This window comes from Caretta caretta, chromosome 10 (genome assembly GCF_965140235.1).
Source record: "Caretta caretta isolate rCarCar2 chromosome 10, rCarCar1.hap1, whole genome shotgun sequence".
Classification (NCBI taxonomy): domain Eukaryota; kingdom Metazoa; phylum Chordata; order Testudines; family Cheloniidae; genus Caretta; species Caretta caretta.
In genome coordinates, this window is record NC_134215.1 from 66315898 (window position 1) to 66341203 (window position 25306).

A 25306-nucleotide genomic window follows, 5' to 3' on the forward strand; every position below is an offset into this window, starting at 1 on the left:
TGCGCATACAATTGTCTATTAGTAGCACAGAGCCCCAGAACTGGAAGTTGGGCTCACTCAAAGAAAAAGCCATTTCCTGCACCTGCTGCTTTTTTTCTTGCTTTGGGTTTTGCATAAAAAGCATGAATGCAGCAGCTGATCTGGGGAGAAGCATCTTGGTTGTACTGGAGTGGTACGTATTCTTTTTTTATAGAGCTAGTTGCACTTTATCAAAAGGAAAATAATAAAAATAACCCCCCACAGAAGCCCCTGCCTAAACCAAGCATCGAACTGACAAGAATGTTTTTACTACGGCCTCTTGCCTAGATTTATTATTGCTATCTCCATGCTTTCCCCCCGCCACTGGAAAACAGAGTGAAGTGTTCCAAGCTACATTCAAAATAAAAATGTTAAAATAACCTAATTCCAGCTAACTGGTATATTTAATGGAAAACTCCAATGGCTCAATAGTTAATGTTGGGGCACAGACTCTGTGGTCTAGATGCCTCCCTCTCCCCAATTTATGCAAAATTTAAACTTTGTTTTAAAATAGTTTCTAGCCCTGTAGGTGTGAAGGAAGTCTTCCACATGTGAACACACGCTGTGTTGTCTTTCTGGAGCTGTGGCTAGAGGGATTTAGATGGTTGCAGTGCTCTGAACTTCCCCATTCATCACTGGTTGTAAATGATGAAGCCTGACTATGAACATTTTAAAATGTGAATATTTATTTATTATTATTACTGGGTTTTGCTATTAATATGCTTATTCACAGAGGTTTAATAGCACAGAAGTTAAATATGGAAGACATTGTCATGATAGATAAGATTTCAGTCTCTCTATGGTCATGTCAGGTGAAATACCAACACTTGCAGACTAGTACAGTGGGAGCAAGTATGTGAGTTTGACAGAGGCATTTGTTATTGAGAATGTGCCTTTAAACACAATGCAAAGAACTTGTATGGAAGTCCCACACTATCACTCTCTAGCATAGTTGCTGTCTTTGTGTACAGATCACCACGGTCCCCTAGTATTCTCACTATTTCATATTCTATAGAGATAATTGAGGTAATTTTCATTGAATTCATATTCCATTAATGCTTATACCTTGCGAGGTGGAAAAATCTTCTGGAGCAGGTAGGAAGGCATGAAATGAAGGGTATTTCATGGTGCTGGAATAATTTAAGTTGCAGCAGAACATAGGGCGTCCACACAGCCCACCGTCAGTGTAATATCTCAGCACTGTATAAAATTAAAGCGCACAGTAGCGCCTGTGACAGGATGGCATCCGGCATCCAATTTGCATCAAGTGAGAGGCAGGAGCATGACTAGGGTAGCATCTGACCAACTGAAACAAAGCCCTTCTCTCTACTCTGGGTCCCTGTTTGCCTCAAGACTTCCGTTATTCTGCTAAGAGCTTAGAAGGAGGATGTTCAAATGTTGCATCTTGGAGCAAAGTTAAGTAATTGGAGGCTGTCTCAGCATTAGGGCAGGATAGATAGCGTTCATGCCATGTCTGTGCTTGATGCTGTTCTGACAGGGCACAAACAGGAGAAACAAGCAATTAAAGCTTAACTAGCTTGGCTGGAGGAAAACACTAACTGCCTCTCCTTAGGGCAATCACCCTTTGCTAATGCTGACTGAAGAAGGTCTCCTATGCTGGATTTAGCAAAAGAACCCTCTGTGATGATCTTATGCAGGTGATCTTTTATACATTATGAAATTGTACCCAGGGTGAAGGCACAATTAAGTCAGTTTTCAACCTTAATTCTGCATTGCCTGGGTTTTTGGTGCTTGATTTAACATTGCATTCTGCAGGTGCATATGTGAAGTTACTCATGAAAAAATGTTAAGGCAGAGTTCAGCTTGCCAAATGCAGTGTAGACAGTACTTTAGCATTCGTAAAATTGTGTTTCCCTGGTTCACTCTCAAACAGCCTGAGTCATTGCCACCACTTTTTACTGACAAAGGCAATGTTGACCAGGGCACCAGTTTATCCCTTACTCTTTTTGAAGTTTTTACCATCTCATCAACAGGTAAGTCTTTTTACCATCTCATCAACAGGTAAGTCACTTTAAGAGTATGGTACTCCCTAGTACGGTGCTGCTGTGTTCGCTTCTGGGATGAGTTCACGTGCTACGGCTCCCTAACTTTTGGACAAGAGTGAAACCTGCCCTTAAACAAACCAGAGTGACACACTGATAAAAGCTCACTGCAGAGGCCTGAGACTTCCAAGGACCAATGCAAGTCAGGAGTGGAAACTATGAACTGTTGCCAGATAATGGAAATGTGTAGAACTGAACCAAAATAGCTCCTACACTAATTCACTCCTAGCCGATGGTTGTCCTTCCACGTGGAGCTGCCTGAACTCTGTGAAAGAGGTACAAAATGTTGCCATGTATAATCCCACAGGGATTTTCACTGAATCAAATTTTGTAGATGTACAAAAAAACCACCAAATCCCCCAAACAAACATTTAACAGGATAGTGTATTTTAAATCATTTGTTAATATTCTTAAAGCATGTGTACATTAAATCTTGTATTAAAAAATTAAAGAAAATCTCATTTCTTTAAAAGTAATTTTAAATGCAGAAATATTCACAAAGGCTAACAGAAAAATACAGCTCTGCTTTTTCTACACCTAAAGTATTGCAGTTATTTAGAACTGGCAAATAAAAGCAATCCTCTGAGTTCTAGAGATTTTCACAAAAGGACCACATTTTATTATATACATAGCTCTGATGTGCAAGTATGCAATCAATATGTACACTTACATTCCTAACTGTTTCCATCATTCTAGAGTATTCACAGTAGAATCAAGCTTAAGGTTAGAAATGTGAAAAGGCCATAACAGTGATAGAAAAGAAGACAAATCAAGATATGCTGTGGGATTTTTTAGGACATTTAAACCTACTTGCTAATTAAGCTAGAATTTCATTTTGGAGCAGACTAAAAATATAGTTTTGAAATAAGCTGTAACTTAAGTATGCTTGTTGTTATGGTTTCATAGAAGTTGCTATTACCAAAAGCATTATCAATCAGTCTTCTGTCTTAAACAATAGCACAACCAGAAAGATCCTGTTGCAGAAAAGCTGCTGCAACCTTTCCCTAACTGACTATATATTTGTTCCTGTTTTGCATATTAATATGCAGTTCAATACCTGTGTTGTACATTTATAAAGAGAACCAATTTTCTTCACTCCAAACACTTTATGTGGCTATATCTGCTGCTCGCAGTTCAAAAGAAGTGTAAAAGAGAATATATGCAGCTGAGGACTTCACAGAAGATGCTGAGATATCAGATACTTCATGATCATCAAACTTATACCAGCGCTGTTTTGTAGCATTTCTGCAGTAAGCTGTGTAGTGCCCTCCATCCAACCCTCCATAATGATTCTGTGGTGGGGAGAAAACGTGAAGAGAGATTAAAACAATACTTCTTTTTGGCAAGAGCCTTTCTTAGAACCAATCTGTGCTTTGCTAACACTTCTGCCTTTAGCTAGAATAATAAACTTGAATGCCATATTTTGACCAACATGAAATCCCACTGCAATAAATCTCAGACTCACTCTCCTTTTTTTCTAATTTGTATCCAGGCAGGAGGCCTAGAAACCCACATGACTCAAAGTGACCTTGTAATACTGGACATACAGATAAACGGTTTTTAAACAAGATGGATGTACAGCTAAGTTTTAAAGTTGGCTGTGGTTACTTACCGATACTGAAAATAGATTGTATCTCTTCAAATTACTCTTTGGACCAATAACATAGTGTGACAGGTCAAGACTTTCCAAAGGGAAATCTACAGATGTCTGCAGCTTTTGCTTCCACCTTCCATCATACGAGAATCTAGAGAGAGCACAAATCAGCACTAGCCAGAGCAATGGTTCAAGAGATGTTCCAAGTTGAGTCCATGTTTGTAATTATTTCTTACTCACTAATTTTAACTGGGATCTGAGCTAAATAAGAACGAAGAGTAAATTTCACAGCTAAGCAGTGTGTCAGGGCTACCTTACAATTTAAGGCTGCACTACTGCAAAAACTTACGTGTGTGTGTAATTTTACATACTGAACTCAATGGGGCAACTCGTATGAGTGTTTCCAGGATGGGGGCCTATGAAAATAGGAAGCAGATGACAACTAGATGGAAATTCTTGCTATCCATGGGCTCAGATTGTTTGTATAACGTTCTGTATTTTTAAAAAAATGTCCATTTCTTTACTACCCCTAAAGCCTCCATTAAGTCCAAGTTAACTGTATTTATAGATACATCTTCACAACTTACCGTTTCAAGTGCACCAGAAGAACTGGTGGCAATTTCCAAATCTCTAATTTTTTCAAAGAATCCCTTCGTGTTTTGCAATGGCTACAGTAAAACCTGTTGTTATCTGTAAGTTTCTCCTCTTTGGAGAATAATCTAAGGCATTCCTAGGACAAAACATAGAAAACACACTTAAAAGCCTGGTGTTTATAAAAATAAAGATGTAGCTCAAACATTTGTCTGCTATTGTACAGGAGCTACATGTGCACCATGTTTCATAAGAATAATTAGGAGACTTTAGTTCATGAATCTATTCACAAAAATAACTTTTACTCCATAGATAGTAGTTATGTTTCTAAATGAAGCTACTGCTTTCGTTCAAAAAAAAAAAAAAAAGGCAAGTATCCTACTATGACCTGCAATAAAGAGTTTAGTTACTACAAAAAAGTTGTTTAAACTACAGTAGCACAAAAGGCACCTACATCTGTCAGTGTAGTCATATACGTAAAAATGATTAATTGATTGGGGAGGATTACAAAACAAATTAAAAAAAGAAAAAGACAACCGTATATAGCATGGTTCATCCTAGAGCAAGTTACACTGGCCATATTGACATACCCCCAACCAAAAAGGCTAAAGCAAAAGTAGCACCATACAAAAAACCTGAAGAGTAATTATTTTATTGCAGTAAAAGCACATATTCTCTCTCTATTACTAACTTACCTGTAGTGTACATTTACTAGTGGATGCAAGTGGCAATGACAAATACATGAAAGCCTCAAATGTTCGGGACTTTTTGTGACACGTAAGACATTGCACTGTGGATTTGAACTGGCCTTGAAAAAGTGCCACAACAATAGATTCATTGAGCTGCTTGTGTTTGTGCCAGGCTAGATCTGCTGCTTTGAAGTCATCAATATGATCATTATTTTCTTCCTTATACCTCTTCCGATTGTCAGCCTATATATTATAAAATTAAAATATCTTATCACCGTATAGCATCATTTTATATGTAAGTATAAAGAAGTGAAGTTGTATGATAAGGTTTTATATACTATGCAAAAATTTTTAAACTTGTCAACAAGCTACATAATTGTTATCTAATCATATTTCTGTGCGGTCCTCTTTAGTACTTCCTACAGATGCACAGGATAAACACTGTAGTTAGGATTTCACACCTCATTTTACTGCCATCTATAAAACATCCCATAAGCAATGGCAGCACATGCTTCACTATTAGCACAAGTTGATTTAGACAATTAACAACCTGTATTTCAGGAATTTACTGAAGGCTTCTTGCACAAATCATTTGCCGTACAGATAATATATTTGAAACACTCCGGTTTATATACTTTAAAAAGATTCACACCATCCCCATTTGTGAATATCAACTGTGATGGAATCCAGTTGGGAGCAACAAGTCATCTTTTCCCCCAAAAGCCATTATTTATTGCATGAAAATGTCCTGCCTTTCTGGCAAGCTATGCCTCCAATATCTGTGTGGGGTGTGGTGTGGGAGACATATAGATTTAAATACAACAACAAAATTCTGAAAACCGATATATTAATTTAAAATAATAAAATGAGGTAAAGTAGTTTAATTCATGATCATGACATGGAGAATGTATAAACATCACTAGACACACAAAGGAACAAGTATTATGCTGCAATTTACTTACTTCCTAATGGGCCATAAAATAGGTGGTAAAAATAAGGAAAAAAGACAGACTGAAGACAACCCTTTAAAATGAAGAAACATCTGAATACATATTACTGTATTGCTGGCTTTATTATACGTTTAACTCAGGAAAAAACAAGTGTAAGGATAAAAAAAGATAATGGTCCATAATTATCTTAAACAATATCCTTTTTAAGTGTGAGAAAAGACAAAATTTTTCAAAGGACTTTGCTTTAATCAAATAAGGCCCGTAGAGAGATCACCATTTTGAAATCATTGAAACACTCTTCTTAAAATTAAAAATGGGCTCATGCTACACATAGGTAACAATGTGCAAATCGCACATCTAAATGGCCATTTGTGTGTCTAATTACCCATTTAACCTCTCAATTGCGGTATCTTTAGGCTCAATTCTTGGCTTCTCCTCCAGCTACTTTGCCCTAAAGCAGCCAAAAAGCTACCCCTAACAGGACAGCTCAAGATTCCCCCCGATACAAGGAAGTTCTTAATAGCACAAAGCTAGCATAGCTGACTCTACACCACCTGTTCCATATGCTCTATACAGGAGGTGTGGCAGGACACAGCTTGGGCAGCCCAAGATCAGGGGATGGGAAAGGTGGCTCTGAGGAAAAAAAAAACAAACCACACGTACACATACACCCACCCCTGAGTCAAGTGTAAATTCAGCACAGCAGAGAATTTGAGCCCTGTGTGCACAAAGTAGGTATGCAACTGCATACATAGACATTTTTCAATCGGGTCCTTATATTGTACCACTTATTTCCATCTTCATAATAGCACAAAACTTCTGCTACTAAACTCAAGTAAACATTTTATATTTCTGTTCTACAATCTGACTGAGATGTGTGATTTATCAGCAGGGAATTACTTACTTTATTTAGGTCTTCATGCAGTCCATCCATTAAAAACAAGAGCAATTCTTGGGAGTCTTGCTGACTGTATCCTGAAAATTGGTCATTGATCTTCCCAATTGTAATTTTAAAATCTTTTGGACTGACATATCGGTATTGTCCTGTCCACAATGCTTTCATTATGATGCCAAACTCTTCTGCCACTTCGCCTTTATGCCCCAAGAGGTTTAACCTACACAGTTAAATAGAAATACTGAGTATTATATTAAGCCATTAAAACAAAACAAAGTATTAATTTCTCTTTTTTTAATCCATGATTGTGTGAAAATGAAGTAAATTTTCCCAAGATTAGACAATCACTTATGTCTTGATCCTGCAAACCCTCATGCATATGTTCAACTTTACACACACACACACAAATGGAACGAGGAGTACTTGTGGCACCTTAGACTAACAAAGGTATTTGGGCATCCGATGAAGTGAGGTGTAGCTCACGAAAGCTTATGCTCAAATAAGTTTGTTAGTCTCTAAGGTGCCACAAGTCCTCCTTTTCTTTTTATGTGATACAGTTTAAGTACACCAGCTTGAAGCAGTTAAAACTTCTATTTACTTTGATATTTTGCTGTTTAATTCCACAGCCAGAGGGTTCACTGGAGGTAGATGCAGCGATTTTCCACTTCTCTGATTTGTACCAACTGTTAGCAAGACTTTCTCTTTTTAATCTCTGCAATACGCCCAGGCACCGAGATGGTGGTGCAATATAAAGAGTTTCCCTTGCAAAGCACGCTATCAGATATCCAAACGTTCGAAATACCCTCACAAATGTATACTCTAACATCTGTTACTTTTAAATATGACTGAGGTTTTAAAAACATAATGGCCCCATTTTATATGTTTTGAACGAAAAATAGTAACAGTGGTAAATACACATTCTGAATTTGGCCATGGATTAATTAAAATAATCCAAGATAGAATAAGAATATTTATTACCTGTTAATGTCATCTTGATACAAATTTCTATTGAAATAATCAGCCAGAAGTGGTGCATTGCAGAGACACTGCAATATGGAGTTCATATAGCAAGTGTTCCCTAAATTACGAAGCCCTGTGAGAGCTGGTCCCAATCCCCCAAACACAGGGTTGAGATTACGAATCTGTGGTGCAGAGAGCCTTGAGATTTCAGCTTTAGTGTAATATACTGGTCTGTAAGGAAGAAACTGTTGTTAGCAAACTGGAGTTTTCTATTCTTATTACTACACTTGCCTTATGGCCTATCATAACGTTCTGTTCTGCATGTGGGCACCATATCCTTCCCTCATATCGTAAGTCAGAACAAGTTGGGAGCTCTGAGAAGGCAGTGAGTTTTAGCCCTTGGAGTTAAACAGTGTGCCTCATGTCATTTAACAGACTTCTCCAACCAAGTAGTGTTGACTAGCCCTGAAGAGATAACTGTCCTTGGCTGGAGATGAAGAGCCGTATGCTCAAAGCACATAGAATATCAACAGACCCACCCTCATCACTAGGAAATAAAGTATCCTCCCGGAGGAAGCCATAAAATGCCATCATTTAAGGTATTCAAGACTAGACAAGGGAATCATGGGAGATTCTGTAGCAATATATAAATACTGGCCTGCAGTGATGCACAGGAATAGACTAGATCAACGTTTGCAAACTGTGGGGTCAAGGAATTAAACTTAATATAATTTAGAAATGGAAAATCTTTTCATTCCACAATAAACAGCAGCCTAAGGCCTAATAGCACGCAGACAAACAAATGGCTGCCATTTAAAAGTCAGCATTTACCAACACTCTAAAATCTCTATTTGTTACTGTTAGTAAACAAGGAGAAATCACTGTTCAATGGAGATTACTGTCTACTGTGTTCTGCTTTGAGCTTTGCAGCTATGTAGTTTAAGTCTATCAGAAACATTCCATGTAAACCAATGGTAAAGAGTTAATACAATTCAGGTGGGCAAACTTGAGACCCTATAATATTGTACCAGCTGTGATGTTTTGACTTAATTTATCAGACATACTTATTTTCACGACTGATTGCAGGAGTTACAGGAATTTTTTTCTTCTCTTCCTCCTGAATGGCTTGGGTTATATCTGGTGAAGAGTAGGATCGCTTCAATTTGGAGTGTTCTCTGTCCCGTTCAGTAGTCACCTGTGGCTTGCCTTTATGAGTTGGTGGAGTGGATGGAGGGGTGGATGAAGGAGCCATTTCCGGGGGATACATCTGAACAGTATTTGTTGGTGAATGGTAATAACGAAAAGTCCCAGTGATTGGATCCAGAAACTTGGGTGACAAAAATTAAAGTTTAAAAACTGAGTAAAATCTCTCAATAGACTAGTTGGTTAATATGATTAAACTACTAAAAACACTGGCCAGAATAATTCTAATATGAAAAGATCGCAGATTACAGTAATATGACTCGATCTCAATATCTAGTGAATAGCATAATTCTTCCCAAAGTATGTATTAAATATTGCTGACAAAGCTCCAGTCATTTCATTAACAATAATCTTAAAGTTTAGAAAATAAGAACAATCACGGAGAAATTTAAAGAGGGGAAAAAAAGTCAACCCAAATCTATTTTATAATGAATGTGCAAATAAAAGCCATTACCACATTCCAGATAGGTGACTTAACTGTCTAGATTTTTAGAAATTATAATTACCTTTGCCCAGCCTGCAGGCAATCCTGGTACTATCCTCCCCATTTCCTCACTTCGTGCTCTCATCAATGGCTCTCGCTGGGACTAAATATAATACAATTGAAATACAAAGGCACATGAAGTTATTGTTATGCAGAGCAGCATGTCTAGTTTGTCTTTAGTATTCTGTAAATTCTCCATCTAGCTAAAAGGTTACACATAGAACAATTCAATAAGAACCACTAGTGTTCTAAGTAGAAATTTGGATTTTTTTTTTGTCTAGGGCAGAAAACTGATAGTATGTTTCTATTATTCAGCATCAATTGATCTAAATGAATGACATTCATTGTCACACACCAAAATAATTAAAATCCATCTAATTGCACATATAAAACAATTTGATTCTCCAATTCCTTTATTATCAAAATCACTTTAGGGATGTGTGTGTTTGTGTGTTCTCAGGAAATATTTATGAATGACTCTTTCCCTCCCCACAAAATCAAACAAAAACTCCACCACAAAAAGGAAAAAAAGGAAAACAGTGGGATGACTAAATAAATAAATATAAAAAGACATGAAACTCTTGTTAATCCCAGAGGAGATATAAAGTACTTTCACTTGAAAGTCTTAAATGTGTTTTCCTTTTTACAGGACAAAATGAAAAAATGTATGTAAAGTAACACAAACAGCTGCAGAACACTGCACAGATTCCTCCTAAAGAGAAGATCTTAAAAATAAATGAGGTGGAATTTAACATGATATAAAATTTACAATGATATGACATCTGCTCTGGGTTTCTTTCAGCTACATACGATATGTTGTATTTACTTTAAGTCTTTCAGTATCTTGTTCAGTATCCTCTCTTTGAGCTCCACTTTCTGGTTGTCCTTTAACCCCAGTATGCTGTAAAAAAATTTTGAAAAGAGACTTTCAATTTTCCTATGGAATTACTGAGTGTCACTGAGTGAGCGGCACTTCGCGAAAGCAAATTATACTATCGTAAAAGATTGTTGGGTAAACCTCAGTTTGTTTCAGTGACTACAACAGGCACATACTGTGGCACTCTGTACCTCAGATCAGCACCCTGGAACCCCCATATTCATTGCTGTCATATAATTACGATATATTCCGTACAAAGCATGAAACAGAGAATCATAGAGGTGTAGGACTGGAAAGAACCTCAATAGGTCATCTACTCCAGTCCCCTGTACTCAAGGCAGGACTATGTAATAACTAGACCATTCCTGACAGGCGTTTGTCTAACCTGCTCTTAAAAAACCTCCAGTGACAGAGATTCCACAACCTTCCCAGGCAATCTGTTCCATTGCCAAACTACCCTGACAATTAAGAAGTTTTTCCTAATGTCCAACCTAAATTGCCCTTGCTGCAATTTAAGCCCATTGCTTCTTGTCCCATCTAAGACAAAATCATGGTGCAAGTCTAATTATGGAGCTGCTAGCACACCTTCACGATACTGATAAAGACAAAAGGATAAACAAAAAGGGATTTGATGGACTAATTGCATACATTTAATATGGTATAGAAAGTTTACAAGTAGGGTTTTTTATATTTCTCTATAAAGTAGAAATGTTTACTTCTAACATCCCACAGTTATTAGAGTTGCGCAAAATGTATGTCAAAATTAAAAGACACTTGATTTGTTCATCTGAGTTTATGGAGCTTCTGCAAGATTAAAGACTTCCTTTGCGTTACTATCACTGATGTTAGGCATGAATTCCACTCCCCTGAGCTGAAGGTTAGAGAAAATTTCAACATCTTTTTAGGGTGCATTTTCAAGCTGTAAATGTGGCTATTAACCTGCGGTGAACTATTTCTTCAGATCTTCCGATTAGCCGATTCTATTTTACGACCACAGGAGGATAGCGTGACGGGCTGGGTCACAGAAATCCCCTGGGGACTGCCACCTGGTGTGCTGAGACTACCTCGGAGCCCTTTTCCCCAGCCAACTTGGGACTCCAGACCGAGCCCCAAGCTGCCAGGGAAATCGGGCTCCGAGGTAGTCTCAGCACACCAGGTGGTAGTCCCCAGGGGGTCTCTGTGACCCAACCCGTCACAGGTAAACGTGACTGATCTTGTTCACTTTGTTCAGGCTTTAGTGGGATAAAGGAAGGGGATATGATGCTAGAAGATATGAGAGTGGGGAGCAGACCTGCTCTCAAACAAAACACTGGATGGGGGTAATAGACGACTTGTCCTTCCCACACTCGTTAACGATACTATGACGTTTATCCTCTCCTGCAAGACTTCTGTCTAACCTGGGGCATTTGGGTACCAATTATGGCTCTGTGATTCTGTCCTTCCCCAGCACAAGTTACAACAGAGGATTGGTATAACAGAGTAGATTGCCACCATGCCTCTGAAATGCCCCCTGTGCTGGGGATGAAAGGATAGACAGAACATGAGTCAGTTCCATTGGCTCTATATCAGCAGGGATTTCAGTGGGAATGAGGATCTGCCCCTTTGGGGTTTGTTTTGAGTTTTTCCTCTAGTTTTAAATCAAAATGTCAGGCCCCAAACAAAACCCAAACAAAATTTACTTGCAGTTAAATACCTCGGCACTGGTATTTTCCCAATGCAAGCAATCTGATACACACTGACAAAACTGTGCCAAGCGATTACTCTATTTTCATTTTGTGGCTGTTGAACTGCTCCTTTACTAACCTTGCTTGAGACTGACACCCCTGTCACAGATGTATCTCCTAACGCACGCCTCTGCATTTCTGGTGTTTGAATCCCCTTTTCTCTTTCGTCCGCAGATACTTTATCAAGCTCAGGGTTTTTTGCAGCAGTGTTTTCATGCTCAGTTTTATTTTGTCTTTTTGCTTCTAATACTTCTTTGCGTGCTCTCTCTTGTTCTTCCTTTTCCTTTTGTTCCCTAATTGCCTGATCTTCCTGCAGTCTCCTCTCTCTCTCTTCTTTTGCTTGCTGTAGCTTTTCTCGGTTCTCCTTTTCTTCCTGTTCCTGCTTCTCCAATTTGAGCTTCTCTCTTTGTTTCTCTTGTTGTCTTTCCCGCAATTCTTTTTCCCGTTTGCTCTTCTCCAACAAGGAAGCCGTTTCTGCGTGTATACGGCTTTTCTCTTCTTCTGTCAGCATGGCCTTTGCATCAAACGGTGGCTTTGTGGAACGGTCTGGAATCATTCTTCCATTCTGAATAGGATGTTTGTCAAGAGTTGTAGCTTCAGATTTTGGACTATTAACATCATCAAGAAATTTTGCTGAAGGCTTTTTAGTACGATCAATCTGGAATAATAAAAATGATGTATAAAATGAGAATAAAATGTTAACTAGAAACATTTGTTATAGTCCCTAATATCACATAGCACTAGGATCCTCTAGCAACACTGCTTTCTTTAACTAAACTGCCTTTGGACTTGTATAAGTAAAGCCTACCACATTGTTTTAGCCATCTTGCTTTTCAAAACTTCCATTTATGGAACCTATGAGTGAAAGTTCTGTGCAGACTTCAGTTTACTTACTCCTAGCCTTTATTAATATTCCTTGAGGGCTGAAGCAGACATTTTCAAGGGGAAACAAAAAAACACCTCAGATTTGTACTCCTCACTTTTAACATCTTGGCTGCTATGCTATAGATTTATAACAATTAAGCTTTCAGTAGAAAGCCCTGAATAGAAATGAAAATAATAATGTTTCTTCAATGTCAAAAAAAATTGTTTAAGAAAAGATATGTGAAAGGGCAATACTGAAAGACAACTTAAAAAGTCTACTTCTGCCAGATAAAACAAACATGATGGAAGCAAGCAGACTGTTGTGTCACCCATTTTGTTTGGTCATTCATTTGATTTTTAAATGGTTTTGTATCATTCTTCTTGACCTGCATATTCCACCAGAAACCAGAAGGCAATGTTGTTTAGTAGTTGGGGAACAGGACTAGAGCGGAGAACTCAGTGTTAAGAGTCCTGAGTGGCCTCAGGCAAATCACACACCATGCTTGTTTCAGTTTACTCATTAATAAAACCAGGATATTAGGTGAGTATTAACAGTTTGTACAGCACTTTGAAGGTAAGTAGAGTTAAAACTGATTATTATTAGAACTCAACACTAGTTCTCAAATGGTCACAAGGTGAGCTGGACCTTTAAGGGGGTTAAGCCCAAGCTCTGACTTGGGCATATTCTTCCCTTTCTTCTGACAGAGCATGTGACTGAGTGGGGGAGCAGGTATTTAAGAGCTACCTGTGGCTCAGACCAGTGAGAGACTAAGGGAAGAGCAGAGTGTCCTAGGAGTCTTTTCATGGCAGCCTAGGGAAGACCCTTGAGGCTATGAGCAATGTATAGAAAGAAGCCTAGGGATAAGACAAAGTGAGAGCCATTTCATGGTTTAGGGTTCCTGGGTTGAAGTCTAAATTAGAGGGAAGACCCAGTTTCCCCTTATGCATCAACTACATTGCCAAGAGAAGGAAGCTATTGCTCCTGTGATGAAGGGGGAACAGGACTGCTGTAAGCTCCTGCCAAACAAGGAGAAAGGTCTGTGACCTGAGGAAAGCGAAGAATCTTGTGGAGTCCCTGCAGTGAGAAGAGCAAATCAGTGCTTTTTATTTTTGATTGTCCATATGGGGAACATTCTTGCTTCGGTTAGAAGACCAAGGCACACAGACCACTAAAACACCTTAACAGCCTGGGAAGACAGGCTCAAGAGGCATGACGAGTGGGAAACTGAGGTTTGAGATAACTAAGAGGTAAGCCATACCCTGATGTGAACCAAAATGCTAAAGTTCACCACATGCTGTGTGATCAGAGTAATTGGGAATTTAATTATATTAAGTCAGCAATGCTCAATCAAATGCAGAAAGCTGCAAGGAAACAGTAAAACTAGACTTTTCCCATTCACAGGTCTCTTTTTAATAAAATATAATTAACATGGACAATACAGAGCTACATAGACGTTTTCTTTTAAATGAAAGTTTAAACAAGAAAGAACATATCTTACCTGTGGGACATTTGTCACAGCATATATTGGGTGCACTACAGGTGAAATGTCAGTTTGAGGGATAGCAGCACTTGGTGCACTTGGATTTGTTGTGTTATGTGATCCTGTCCTCCCCTTTTGATTATTTTCCATTTCATCATTCTCAGTCACTTCTACTGGAGTGGGCTTTATATGGACAACAGGTGGTGGAGGAGGAGCTGGCTCTTCCAGAGAGGGATAAGTAAAATCCACTGAAAACCACAGAAATATAGTGCTTTTTAAAAAAAACCAAATTATGTATGTAATTAGCATCCTAATCTAATCTACGAAGAGCAGGAGCAAGCTATTAAGTTTAATATATATTTAAATTACTGTATATAATCTTAGATTGCTTATTTATTCTTTTAAATGTATTTAAAATGTCTTCCTTATACTTACAAGAGACAGACACTACTTCACTCTTGCCACGTGAGGGTAGAGTTACTTTGGCATTTGTTGTGTGTTGGGGATAGCAAAGAAGCCAGGTCTCATAACCTCCTTCCAAGACTAAAGGCTCACTCCGTAGTATAGTCTTACTTTCCCACTGGAAAAAGTTAAAATGAGACAGACATTCTGAAAGTAAGCCTCTAAATTACAACTCAAATTATGCTGAAGAAACGTACATGCCTGCCTGTTACATTTTAGCAGACAGGCTATTGTTCAGATTGACAATCAGTCAGTTAATTAGTTATTAGTTAGATTGCAAACCCTTTAGGGAAAGGATTCTCCCTCCTATGTTTGTACAGCACCCAGCACAATGGGGCTCTAATCCCAACTGAAGCTTTTAGGCACCACCATAGTATAAATACTTACTACTATTAGCAGCAACCCTCGAATTCTGAAAGTATGCCATTTATAGTAACCATATGCTTGCTAATGCCTCTCATGGGTTAACTTTGTTCTGTGAATAAGTGTATTAGCTTTAACATTTTAAAAATCTGCCATCAACAAACAAAAGCCCAGAATTTCAGACTTGAGACTGCCACCCTGTCCTCAGCTCACTAGTATGACCAGAGAGCTTTGTGGTGTTCACAAAATGTGTGTAGCAATACATATAGAAAACAGGCTATGCCAGCACTAATTCTGAGTCCTTCTAACTTTGCAGCTTTAGGTGATAGAAAATGTTGTGTGCGCAAGAGTCCTTTTACAATCTCAATCTATTTCAAGAAAGCAGAGAGGGGAACACTTACAATTGTAGTATGTAAATTCTATCAATTTTATCTTTCACCATTGAACAATTTTAAAATAGAACTGTTCAATTTCTAAACTCTTACTATAGCTGAAACTCAGGCCAATCTAATCCATGCTCCCCCAGTAAACAGAACCAGAGAAGATGGCTGTGAGTGTTGATGGGGGGCTTCTCACTTTCTCCCAAGTCCTCCAATCTTGGAGGCTTCTGGCTCACATAGATTTACCTCCATTCTGGCCGCCATGGATTGTCTCATTAGACATTTGGTAGTGGGTCACTTCCCAGAGCTCCAAGGAATGATGTATTATGGCTTAGCAAGAGAGAGGAGAGCGACTGACTAAACATGTCCTTGACATACTAATACAGGGGTGGACAAACTACGGCCCGGGGGCTGGATCCGGCCTGCTAGCCGTTTTGATCCGGCCCTCGAGGTCCCACTGGGGAGCAGGGTCTGGGGCTTGCCCCACTTCGGTGCTCTGGCACTCCAACTGGGGAGTAGGGTTGGGGGCCACTCCATGTGGCTCCCGGAAGCAGCGGCATGTCCCCCCTCTGTCTCCTATACATAGAGGCAGCCAGGGGGCTCTGCTCTGCACGCTGCCCCAAGCGCTGCCCCCACAGCTCCTATTGGCCGGGACCGCAGCCAATGGGAGCTGGGCGGGGGGGGGGGGGTATGTGCCTGTGGACGGGGCAGTGTGCAGAGCTGCCTGGCCGTGCTCCCACATAGGAGCCAGAGAGGGGACATGCTGCTGCTTCTGGGAGCCGCTTGAGGTAAGCACCACCTGGAACCTGCACCCTTGAGCCTCTCCCTGCACCCCAACCCCCTGCCCAAACCCTTATCCCTCTCCTGCCCTCTGAACCCCTTGGTCCCAGCCCGGAGCACCCTCCTACACCCCAAACTCCACATCCCCAGCTCCACCCCAGAGCCCACCCCCCCCAGCCGGAGCCCTCCCTCCCGCACCCCACTCCCCCGCCCCAGCCTGGAGCCCCTCCACACCCTGAACTCCTCATTTCTGGCCCCACCCCAGAGCCCTCACCCCCTCCTGCAATCCAACCCCCTAGTTTGTGAGCATTCATGGTCCACCATACAATTTCTATTCCCAGATGTGGCCCTCGGGCCAAAAAGTTTGCCCACCCATATACGAATACAAGGACAGCCACTTCCCCAAATGATCTGTAGGTCAGGCAGATAAGAATTTTTAAAGAGATGGTTCACAACATTTATCACTTTTACCCTCCCCGTACAGTTAGCTATGCTGTCCTCAACCAGAAAGAGGAAGAGACACACATTTGTGGTATCAAAACCAGGCACTTTCATTGAAAACCAGAGGAAGAGATGCTAAGGTGTTTTACCCAGAATGTTTTATCTGTTTTCCCTGCACTTTAGAATTACAGCTACTTAAAACCCACTTCTCATCAACCAGGATAATAAAGTTAGACAAATATAAAATACCAAACTTGTGTACCTTAAAAAGTGCATCTTTCAGGCTCTGTAGAGTTGTTCCTAGCTGCAAGTCTCTTGCAGAACTAAACCAGTCAAGCAGTACAACATAATCAACATGTCCCCTCTTCTTCCAGGGATCTTTAGAACTATCTGGGAGTTTAGCTTCAATCCAATTAGCAGTGACTCTGGAATACAGGAAAATGTGTTTGAGTACAAACACCACATTTTGTCCAAGAATGCCTAAAAACATTATTTAGACTGTGTATAGATGATAAAGGTATGATTATATGCAATACATATATCAAAGAAACAATGAACCTAGAACTGTTCATAGTGTTCTAGGTGCACTGTTCATAGTGCACCTAGAAGCTTAAATTGGACAAATGTTCACAACTCATTCATTCACTCACGCCAGTTACTTTCTGAAACTGAAAGCACAAGCTTACTGTGCTTTAACAAGTTGCTCATAACTCTTATATGAGGAAATGGTTTTCAGTCAGTCTAAAATGGAATATAGTAAGTAAACCAGAGAAATATATTTTATTTCTCTACCCAAATGGATAGAGTTCATTAATATCAGTGCATAGTCACAAGATTCTACCACATAAAGGTTATTCCATACCCAGGACTGATAGCCTCTTCTGGAACACTGATGGAATTTGGAATACAAGATTCCTGATAATCTTTCAAGCTTCGAGCATCCATTATGAGCAATTCGATGTTTTTGTCCATCATCATTGGAAACAGTTTCTCAGCAGTGATTGCTCCTTGAAATACAGAAGCTATTATATGCAAAAATATATTACAAAGAGAAACCGAAATCACTTGTGATCACATCTCACGGGAGAGGTCAAGACTCTTGTTTGCAAATAAACAAGACCATGGAATAATATAGTTTCAGGAAAAACTGAATTTGAACATTGAGGCCCATCTCCCATGTGAAATTCTGCCCCCAAAATCGTGAAGGTGGGACATCTGACATGAATATCTACAGCTCTTGGCTTCCACTGTAACAGTCAGTAGCTGTTCTTTGATTTTATACAATATTTAAAAACCATAAGCTTAAAATGATCAATATTGTCACAGTAGTCTGCATTGGTTTATAGGTTGAAGGAGAATTCAAGAGAAGAATTTCACGTTTGTACAGCGTAGAGATGGAGCCTGGGGAAAAGGGTCCTTTTATTTAAATCAAAATTTTCTTACAAAAGTCTCTTAGAAACATGCCTTGAATATTTCACACCAGTTGAAGCTGGTGACTGTTTTTGTTTTTGTCTTTTTTGATCATGCCACTGTTGGTTCAGTTTACATTTGAAATAACTACATTGTGAATTATTGTGTAATGATCAAAATTCAGTAATTCCTAAAAGCAACCACTACCAAATCACCTGATGACACATAAATTGAGGACAACTTTTATGAAAGTCATGGGGAAGTGAGCAGAGAAGTCATAAAAAAACCTCAGTGTCAAACGTAATTTTAACAAAAAAGCAGACTAGGGAGGCTCAACTGATATACTGACGTGTCATAATTAACAAGTACATTGCTAAATTAAGATGGTGCACTAATTTTGATTTTAAAGAGAGGAAATCATAATGGGGGGAAGCTATCAGAGAATCCAAAGCCACAAGGGATCACTGTGATTGTCTAGTCCTATCTGACCACGCCCTCCTTTTTTGTGTCTGTGGTTGTTTACGTCCCTCTCTCCCGTGCTATGAAGGCAGAGTGGAGAGTGGCGGCTGCTGGCTGGCTGTGAAGGCAGTGCCGCCACCAGCAGCACGGAAGTAAAGGTGGTAATACCATACCCTGCCATCCTTATGTCTCTGCTGTGGCGGCGGTGCTGCCTTCAGAGCTGGGCTCTCTCTCGGACAGTAGCCGCCGCCCCGCACCTCCTCCCAAAGAAATTCCCCCAGTTTGAGAACCTCTGGTCTAGTCTGACCTTCTGCATAAAACAGGCCATAAAACTTCCCAAAAATAATGTCTGGAGACTGTCTTTTAGAAAAATATCCAATCACAATTTAAAAATGGCCAATAATGGAAAATCCACCATGTCCCTATGTAAGTTGTTCCAATAGTTAGTTACTCTCACTGTTTAACTGAATTGTATGAAGCTTTTTTCCTGTTAAACAATGAAGACTTTTCCAGTGAAACACTGCATCACTTACCACTCAATCTGTCAAATTGATCTTTTCTTTCCACTGCACACTTCTTCTCACCATTGATCTGTATTATTGTACAAAAGTGTTAGAAGTTGCTGTTTTTATTTTCTAATATAAAGTAACAAGTTCAGCACGTGACCTTGACTCGCAAAACATGAATACAACAGGAAGGTACCCATTAGAGGGAAATCTCTACAAAGATCTGCTGTCAGATGTCCAGAAGTCCCAAGAAAGAGGATGAGAGGGCACTAGTCCGTAACAGAGGGGAGCTCTGGAAGATGTAACACAGCCTAGGACTGCAGTGCTTGTTAGGTGGAGTTGCTGCTGGGTGATTTTTGGGGGAGGAAGGCAGGGGAGAGAAATGATGCATGACTCCCTGGGACACTACTTTTGCCTACTCCAATCACGGATTCCTAGCCCAACTGAATTTTGTCCATAGATTGCCAGCACTCTCTCAAACAAGAAGCATAAGATCTGCAACATGGAGGATCATTTCCATGCACAAAGCTAGGGATACAATTCCATTCACTGTGCTTAAATAACAATCTGACATACAATGATAAAGCAAAGAAATTCTTCATGAAAGCTTGTAATAGCTAGACAGAGCAGCAAAAACAATGTCCACTCATGCATTTATCCAGACTCTTTCTCTCTCTGCATATGCACAATGTGCCCAGCCATTTGATGGTGTCATCATCAGCCAGGTTGAGAGCCAGCCCTGCCTTTAAGAGGACTTAAAGGACAGAACACAGCTTTCACTTCAACTTGCTCAATTTTGTTACCACTAAACCTCATAGTACATGAAGGTACAAGTGTTGTATACTAATGAATAACGAATTTTAATTTAAGGAAAAAAATTGAGCTTTACAGAAGAATTGAAGTCTATTATTCTGTTGAGCTTTAAGAGTTCTGTGGGGTTCTGCAGGTATCAAATATGTACACAAAGGTCTATGACAAAAATTATGTTGAATAAAAATTTATAAAACGGTAGAAATAAACTTAAAATGGTAAGGTTTAACTTTCTACAAGGTAAACAATCTAGTCATGGGTGCAACGTTACTAGTTAAATCAGTTTCTTCAATATAATAAGTGACCTCGTATTAACAGTTGATTTAATGAAGTGTTCATTTAAACATCATGCATTTACAGATTTACTAGCATGTCTGTAAACATTCCCCTACATTACCCTTTGGTTTTGTCCTTTGGAATCTATGGCATTTTCTGAAGCGTTTTTGGCTAAAGCCTTTCCATCATCTTTTACTTCTTGCTTTTTCTGTTGCTCTTCTTGTTTCTCTTTTTCTTCAAGCTTTTTCCGAACTTCAGCTTCCTCATATCTAGTAGGAAAAAGTCCAGTTTTAAAAAACATTTTTAACTTGGGCTTCAAGTAGCTTTATGCAATTTTTTCCCCAAACTTTTTAAATGTTGAGGTCTCACAACACTTATTCTTGACTTCCCAAATTCTTCCTATTTTCCTCAGTAGTTGCTTGATATTATTCCTCTCTGTGCTTTGCTGTGCAAGTGATGTCCTCTGCCCTTCTCAAGGCTTACAATTTCTTTCCCTCCACCTCAGCTGTTTATGTAAAATACTTCTGCTCTGGCATCACTGAAAATGTTAAATTTCCCACCCTCTTCTGCATTTGTAAAAAGTACAACTATATGTAAAGGTTTACTTATAAAATTTAAGTAATGTTGACACCAGAATGTATTAGTCATTCTCCCTGGGCACATTTTTGCTAAGAAAATCTAGTCTGGCATCTAATAAGTAACAGTATCACTAATAGCTAATTACTGTAAGAATAACTGAGCCTACAGTTTTCTATATTTTCTCAGCCAGAGAAGTCTTCAGCCTAGTCTTTATTCAGTATATTTTTAAGACTGACTGCATCAGAAAAATCACAACTAATTATGTGCATCAGGTACATAAATAAGTGGACTGATTTTTTTTTCAACAGTTTTGAGCACCCAGCAGTCATTGTTCAAGAATTCAAACACTGGAGTTCCAATAAAGTCAGTAAGAGTTACTGGATACTCAGAACTTCTGAAAAAAAAAAATCAGGTCAGTTATTTAGGTGTCTGTTTTTTTAAGACATTTCGCCTACCCTATTTTTAAAAAAAAAAAAAAAAAGTTTTTTGCCTCTCATTGTAAAGATAGGTCTAGTATTGTAAACAAGGACTCATATGAATGACTATTTACCTTAATGAGATGTTAGCTAATTATGAATACTTGAAAGTCATCAATTCAATCACTGGACTGTCCAAGTGAAATCAGGAACATTCAATTAGTAAACTACATCACTGATGCCAAATGTACCGGTCACATACTAGTTCACTATCAGTGTAATGGACATTCCACAAGGATGAGGCTGCAAGTTTGCATTCTGACGTTTCCATGTAGTTTCTAGTTAGTGACACAAGCACTGATTCAGGAAGCATCCCTATTTGAGACAGCACATAAGCACACGCTTCATTCCCCTTAACTTCAAGGGAGACTTAAGCATGCTTTTAAGTATTGAATCTCAGCAATACTGAATATCTAGCCATCACTTAAAAATATGAATACAATTTTTACAAAATGAATTAAGTCAAATTTTTCTACTGCTTCTATGATGTGCAAATTGGATTATCCCTATTGGAATTCTCCTACTTCAAGGCAAATAGTGTTTTACTACCTGAACCTCCCAGAGTTTTAAATTTGGTAACTAATTACTCTCCAGGAAAAAAATGATGTCAAAAAAATAGTAAAGTAAATTGGTTCATATACTTATTGTAAAGTGGCTTCTGTGACTGTAGAGGAGCCACTTTTTTCTTTGTAAGTATCTCTAAACATGTCAGTACATATTTTAATTGCTCAAGTACACATTTCCACAATACACTTGAAACAATTAGCCATTGTATCAACCCTCACACTTTGTTCCTTTGAGACAGTCCATAAGCTACCAAAAAAGAATCTTTCAAAAACACTGCCTTTGAGCAAAAGTACAGTTTTGCGGGTAAAACCTGCATCCACACTAGCAGCAATTTCCCAGTAGAATATACTGGTATACGAATACCGGCAAAGTGCGCGTGGTATACACCTGGCCTTAATATGATCACGTGACAGGAAAGAACACTTGGGAAGGACTCGTGATAGCAGAGTGACTAATAGCAATTATCGAGAGGTTCTCATTGGAGGCTCTGATTTGTGTATACATTAATGAAAAACAGCAGCTGACATTTGTTGATGTTGCACAAAGTTTTGTTTATTAAAAGTTGGAGAGAAACTAGGTAGATCTAAGTACATGGGTTTGAAGTGACTGGGATGAATGATGGCAAATGAAATCTAGTTTGAATAAAAGGCTCAATCAGAAAGTTTAATCTCTCTGGATTACAGGTATCAGCAACTACTGCAAACAATGTCAAAAAAAGGCAAAACTACAGCAGCAGATGCACAAATTTCAAATATTCAGCAATATTTACATATTACTTTGTAAAAAACGTTGCACATACCTCAGTTTCAGACTGTCTGAGAGTCTTTCAGCTTCTTCAATAGCTTTTTTTATGTTTGTAGGTCCCAGTATAGAATGAAAGTAATCCTAAAACAACAACAAGGACCACCCCAGCATACAGTTAATACTGCACAATGTGCATACAGGATAGAATACTTCTGCAGACACTACCAAGAACAACATTTAACACCTAGTTTACAGCACACTAAAGTTTACCTACTGAAGGAAAAAAATTAACTAAAAGTAATTTTATATTATTGACATAGTTGCTCTGTAGATAAAGTGAGAGATTCTTCTCTTCAATGTTTTAAGAAAAATACCACACTATATATAAACAAGGCAAATATTCATAAGTATGTTAATATTTAATTGTAATAATGTTAACAAGCTCTGGTCACAAGTTTGGGAGAGAGAAAAACATTTATCTTAATTAAAGGAATAAATAATAATCAATTTAGTTTTGTACCAGAAAAGCACTTTACCAGGAAAGATAGCAACGGGACTCATTACTATTTAGATGTCCAGTAGATTATATGCCGATGTAATTAGCAATGTGTACTGTATTGGAAAGTAATAAAGAAGGCTTACAATAACAGATTGCCTCACTTTTCAACACAAGCTACAAAAGTTTATTTAAATAAATATAATTCCTTTACTGAAATTACTGTTTCAGTAATGTACACCCATGTAATTCTTTCAACGACACCTAAAAACTTCAGCTATAACGACCACTGATTCGAAGTACTTCTGTCAATATAAAAAATGCAGTCGGAAAGATATATACCTGTTGTTGCTTGAAATCAGGTCTTTTTTTAATAAGATTATATACAGTCACATATTTCATATATAGGACGTAGGCCTTTTCTTCATCTCTGTCCAATCTGCATTCCTCCGCTGCCTTGAAGATCTTAAGGGCACTCTGCACATAACTTGAAATGGGAGGAAAAGGGTCAATTAAAAAAACCACAATTGTTGACCTACCTTTCAAAAGAACAGTTAGTTTTGTAATGAACTCTTGACTTAAATGTTCACATTCTGTGCCCTTCGGCATCACAATCCAAGCTTATTGGTGAAAATCAGAGCTACTTTTTTCCCACTGAATTATATTTCTCTTTGCTATTACTCATTTATTTTCAGTACTTTAATTATTCAGTAATAAATAAAATGGCAGTTCAAAACATTTCAAACAAGAACCCATCTACAGAGGACCTGTTCGGAACCAGTTCTCTCTCGAATGCAGAGTGGACTGGTTCTTTATTTAAAGCATTAGTCCTATGAAAACATACAATGAAGTGCATGAAGATTCAGTCTACAAATTCCAAAGTTAGGCTCTTTCTATTCCCACGTGATGGCTGAATTTTTCAACTGATGTTAATAACTTGCATTTATATAGCTTGTTGTCTCGAAGAATCCTAATGCACTTTAAAAACTTTCACAGATCTCATGTTTACTTCACTGTTGAAACATTATCTCTTGGATGATCTCTCCATATTTAGTTTGTCAATCCACAGCAACACTACACAGAACTGAGGGAAGCTACGTTGTCGAATTGAAACTGAAGAGGGAATTTAATGTACACAACACAATTACCTGAGCTGGAATTTGGTCAGAAGTGCAGCATTGCTACTTAGTGAGTTAATTCTTACTTAGAAAACTGGTTTACATTTTCACTATCTGCATATAAAAGTACTAAACACTGCATCACTTGTTACTTAGCTGTGGAATTTGAACAATTAATACAAAGCCAATTAAACAAGGAAATTCACATACTTTTTTGTACTGGTCTTCTCTGCTTTTATTTCTGTCTTCTTGTTAAGATCTTTCAGTGAAGTACAGAGGTACAGTTCCTTAGGTACAGAAGCCCCAGCAGGCATGTTAATGTATGGTCACTTATATCCCTTCAAGGATAGGATGGCTCTTTAAATGTCTCTAAATATTGATGTTTTTCTGAAAACAGAAGGATAGGATATTATTGAACACATTCTGTTAATGTCCTCAAATGATTTTTAAAATATAGGTTGTGACAGGGTTGGGCTGGAGGGCTACAGGAGAGTGATAGAAGACAGATATATTAGCCCCAGGTTAAGCAGGTCCCTTTCCCCTGGGTAAGATAACAGGGACTATTCCAGAACACTCAGGAACTTTCTAGAACTAATTAAGGCAGGCAGGCTAATTACGACACCTGTAGCCAATTGGGAAGCTGCTAGAATTAATTAAGGCTAATCAGGACACTTGGTTTAAAAAGGCTCTCACTCCAGTTAGTGAGGTGCATGCAAGGAGTGGAGACTGAGAGGGTGTGCTGCTGGAGGACTGAGGAGTACAAATGCTATCTGGCATCAGGAGGAAGGTCCTTTGGTGAGGTTACAGAAGGTGTTGGGAGGAGGCCATGGGGAAGTAGCCCAAGGTGTTGTAGCTGTCACACAGCTGTTACACAAAACACCATAGACAGCTGTGATCCACAGGGCCCTGGGCTGGAACCCGGAGTAGAGGGCGGACCTGGGTTCCCCACATCCCCCCAACTCCCTATTGGATACAGGAGGAGTTGATTTGGACCGTGGGTCCCACCAGGGGGGAAGGTCCCTGGCCTGTCCCCCGACCCACTAGGT

At 38.9% G+C, this 25306-nt stretch overlaps 1 protein-coding gene across 14 annotated transcripts in view; it reads right to left on the reverse strand.

Annotated features, from left to right (window-relative positions):
* Nucleotides 1-25306, reverse strand: part of USP8 (ubiquitin specific peptidase 8) — an 88714-nt gene that overhangs the window by 43360 nt on the left and 20048 nt on the right. For 10 of the 14 annotated variants that reach the window (XR_012670270.1, XR_012670267.1, XR_012670263.1 and 7 more), the window contains exons 2-19: nt 24471-24647; nt 23485-23629; nt 22702-22787; nt 20402-20549; nt 19222-19279; nt 17682-17841; nt 17082-17244; nt 14829-14973; nt 14412-14641; nt 12128-12706; nt 10274-10348; nt 9470-9550; nt 8825-9087; nt 7779-7991; nt 6810-7020; nt 4962-5198; nt 4263-4405; nt 3694-3826 (exon numbers count right to left, since the gene is read on the reverse strand). Coding sequence is in view for 5 of the 14 variants with exons in the window: in XM_048867314.2 (XP_048723271.2) it covers nt 3694-3826; nt 4263-4405; nt 4962-5198; nt 6810-7020; nt 7779-7991; nt 8825-9087; nt 9470-9550; nt 10274-10348; nt 12128-12706; nt 14412-14641; nt 14829-14973; nt 17082-17244; nt 17682-17841; nt 19222-19279; nt 20402-20549; nt 22702-22787; nt 23485-23629; nt 24471-24574 (3174 nt within the window). In the remaining 9 variants the exon portion in view is untranslated. Of the gene's footprint in view, nt 1-686; nt 3374-3693; nt 3827-4262; nt 4406-4961; nt 5199-6809; nt 7021-7778; nt 7992-8824; nt 9088-9469; nt 9551-10273; nt 10349-12127; nt 12707-14411; nt 14642-14828; nt 14974-17081; nt 17245-17681; nt 17842-19221; nt 19280-20401; nt 20550-22701; nt 22788-23484; nt 23630-24470; nt 24648-25306 lie in introns of those variants that run through there. The other 4 variants (XM_048867311.2, XM_048867309.2, XM_048867312.2 and 1 more) reach the window with 3 other exon arrangements.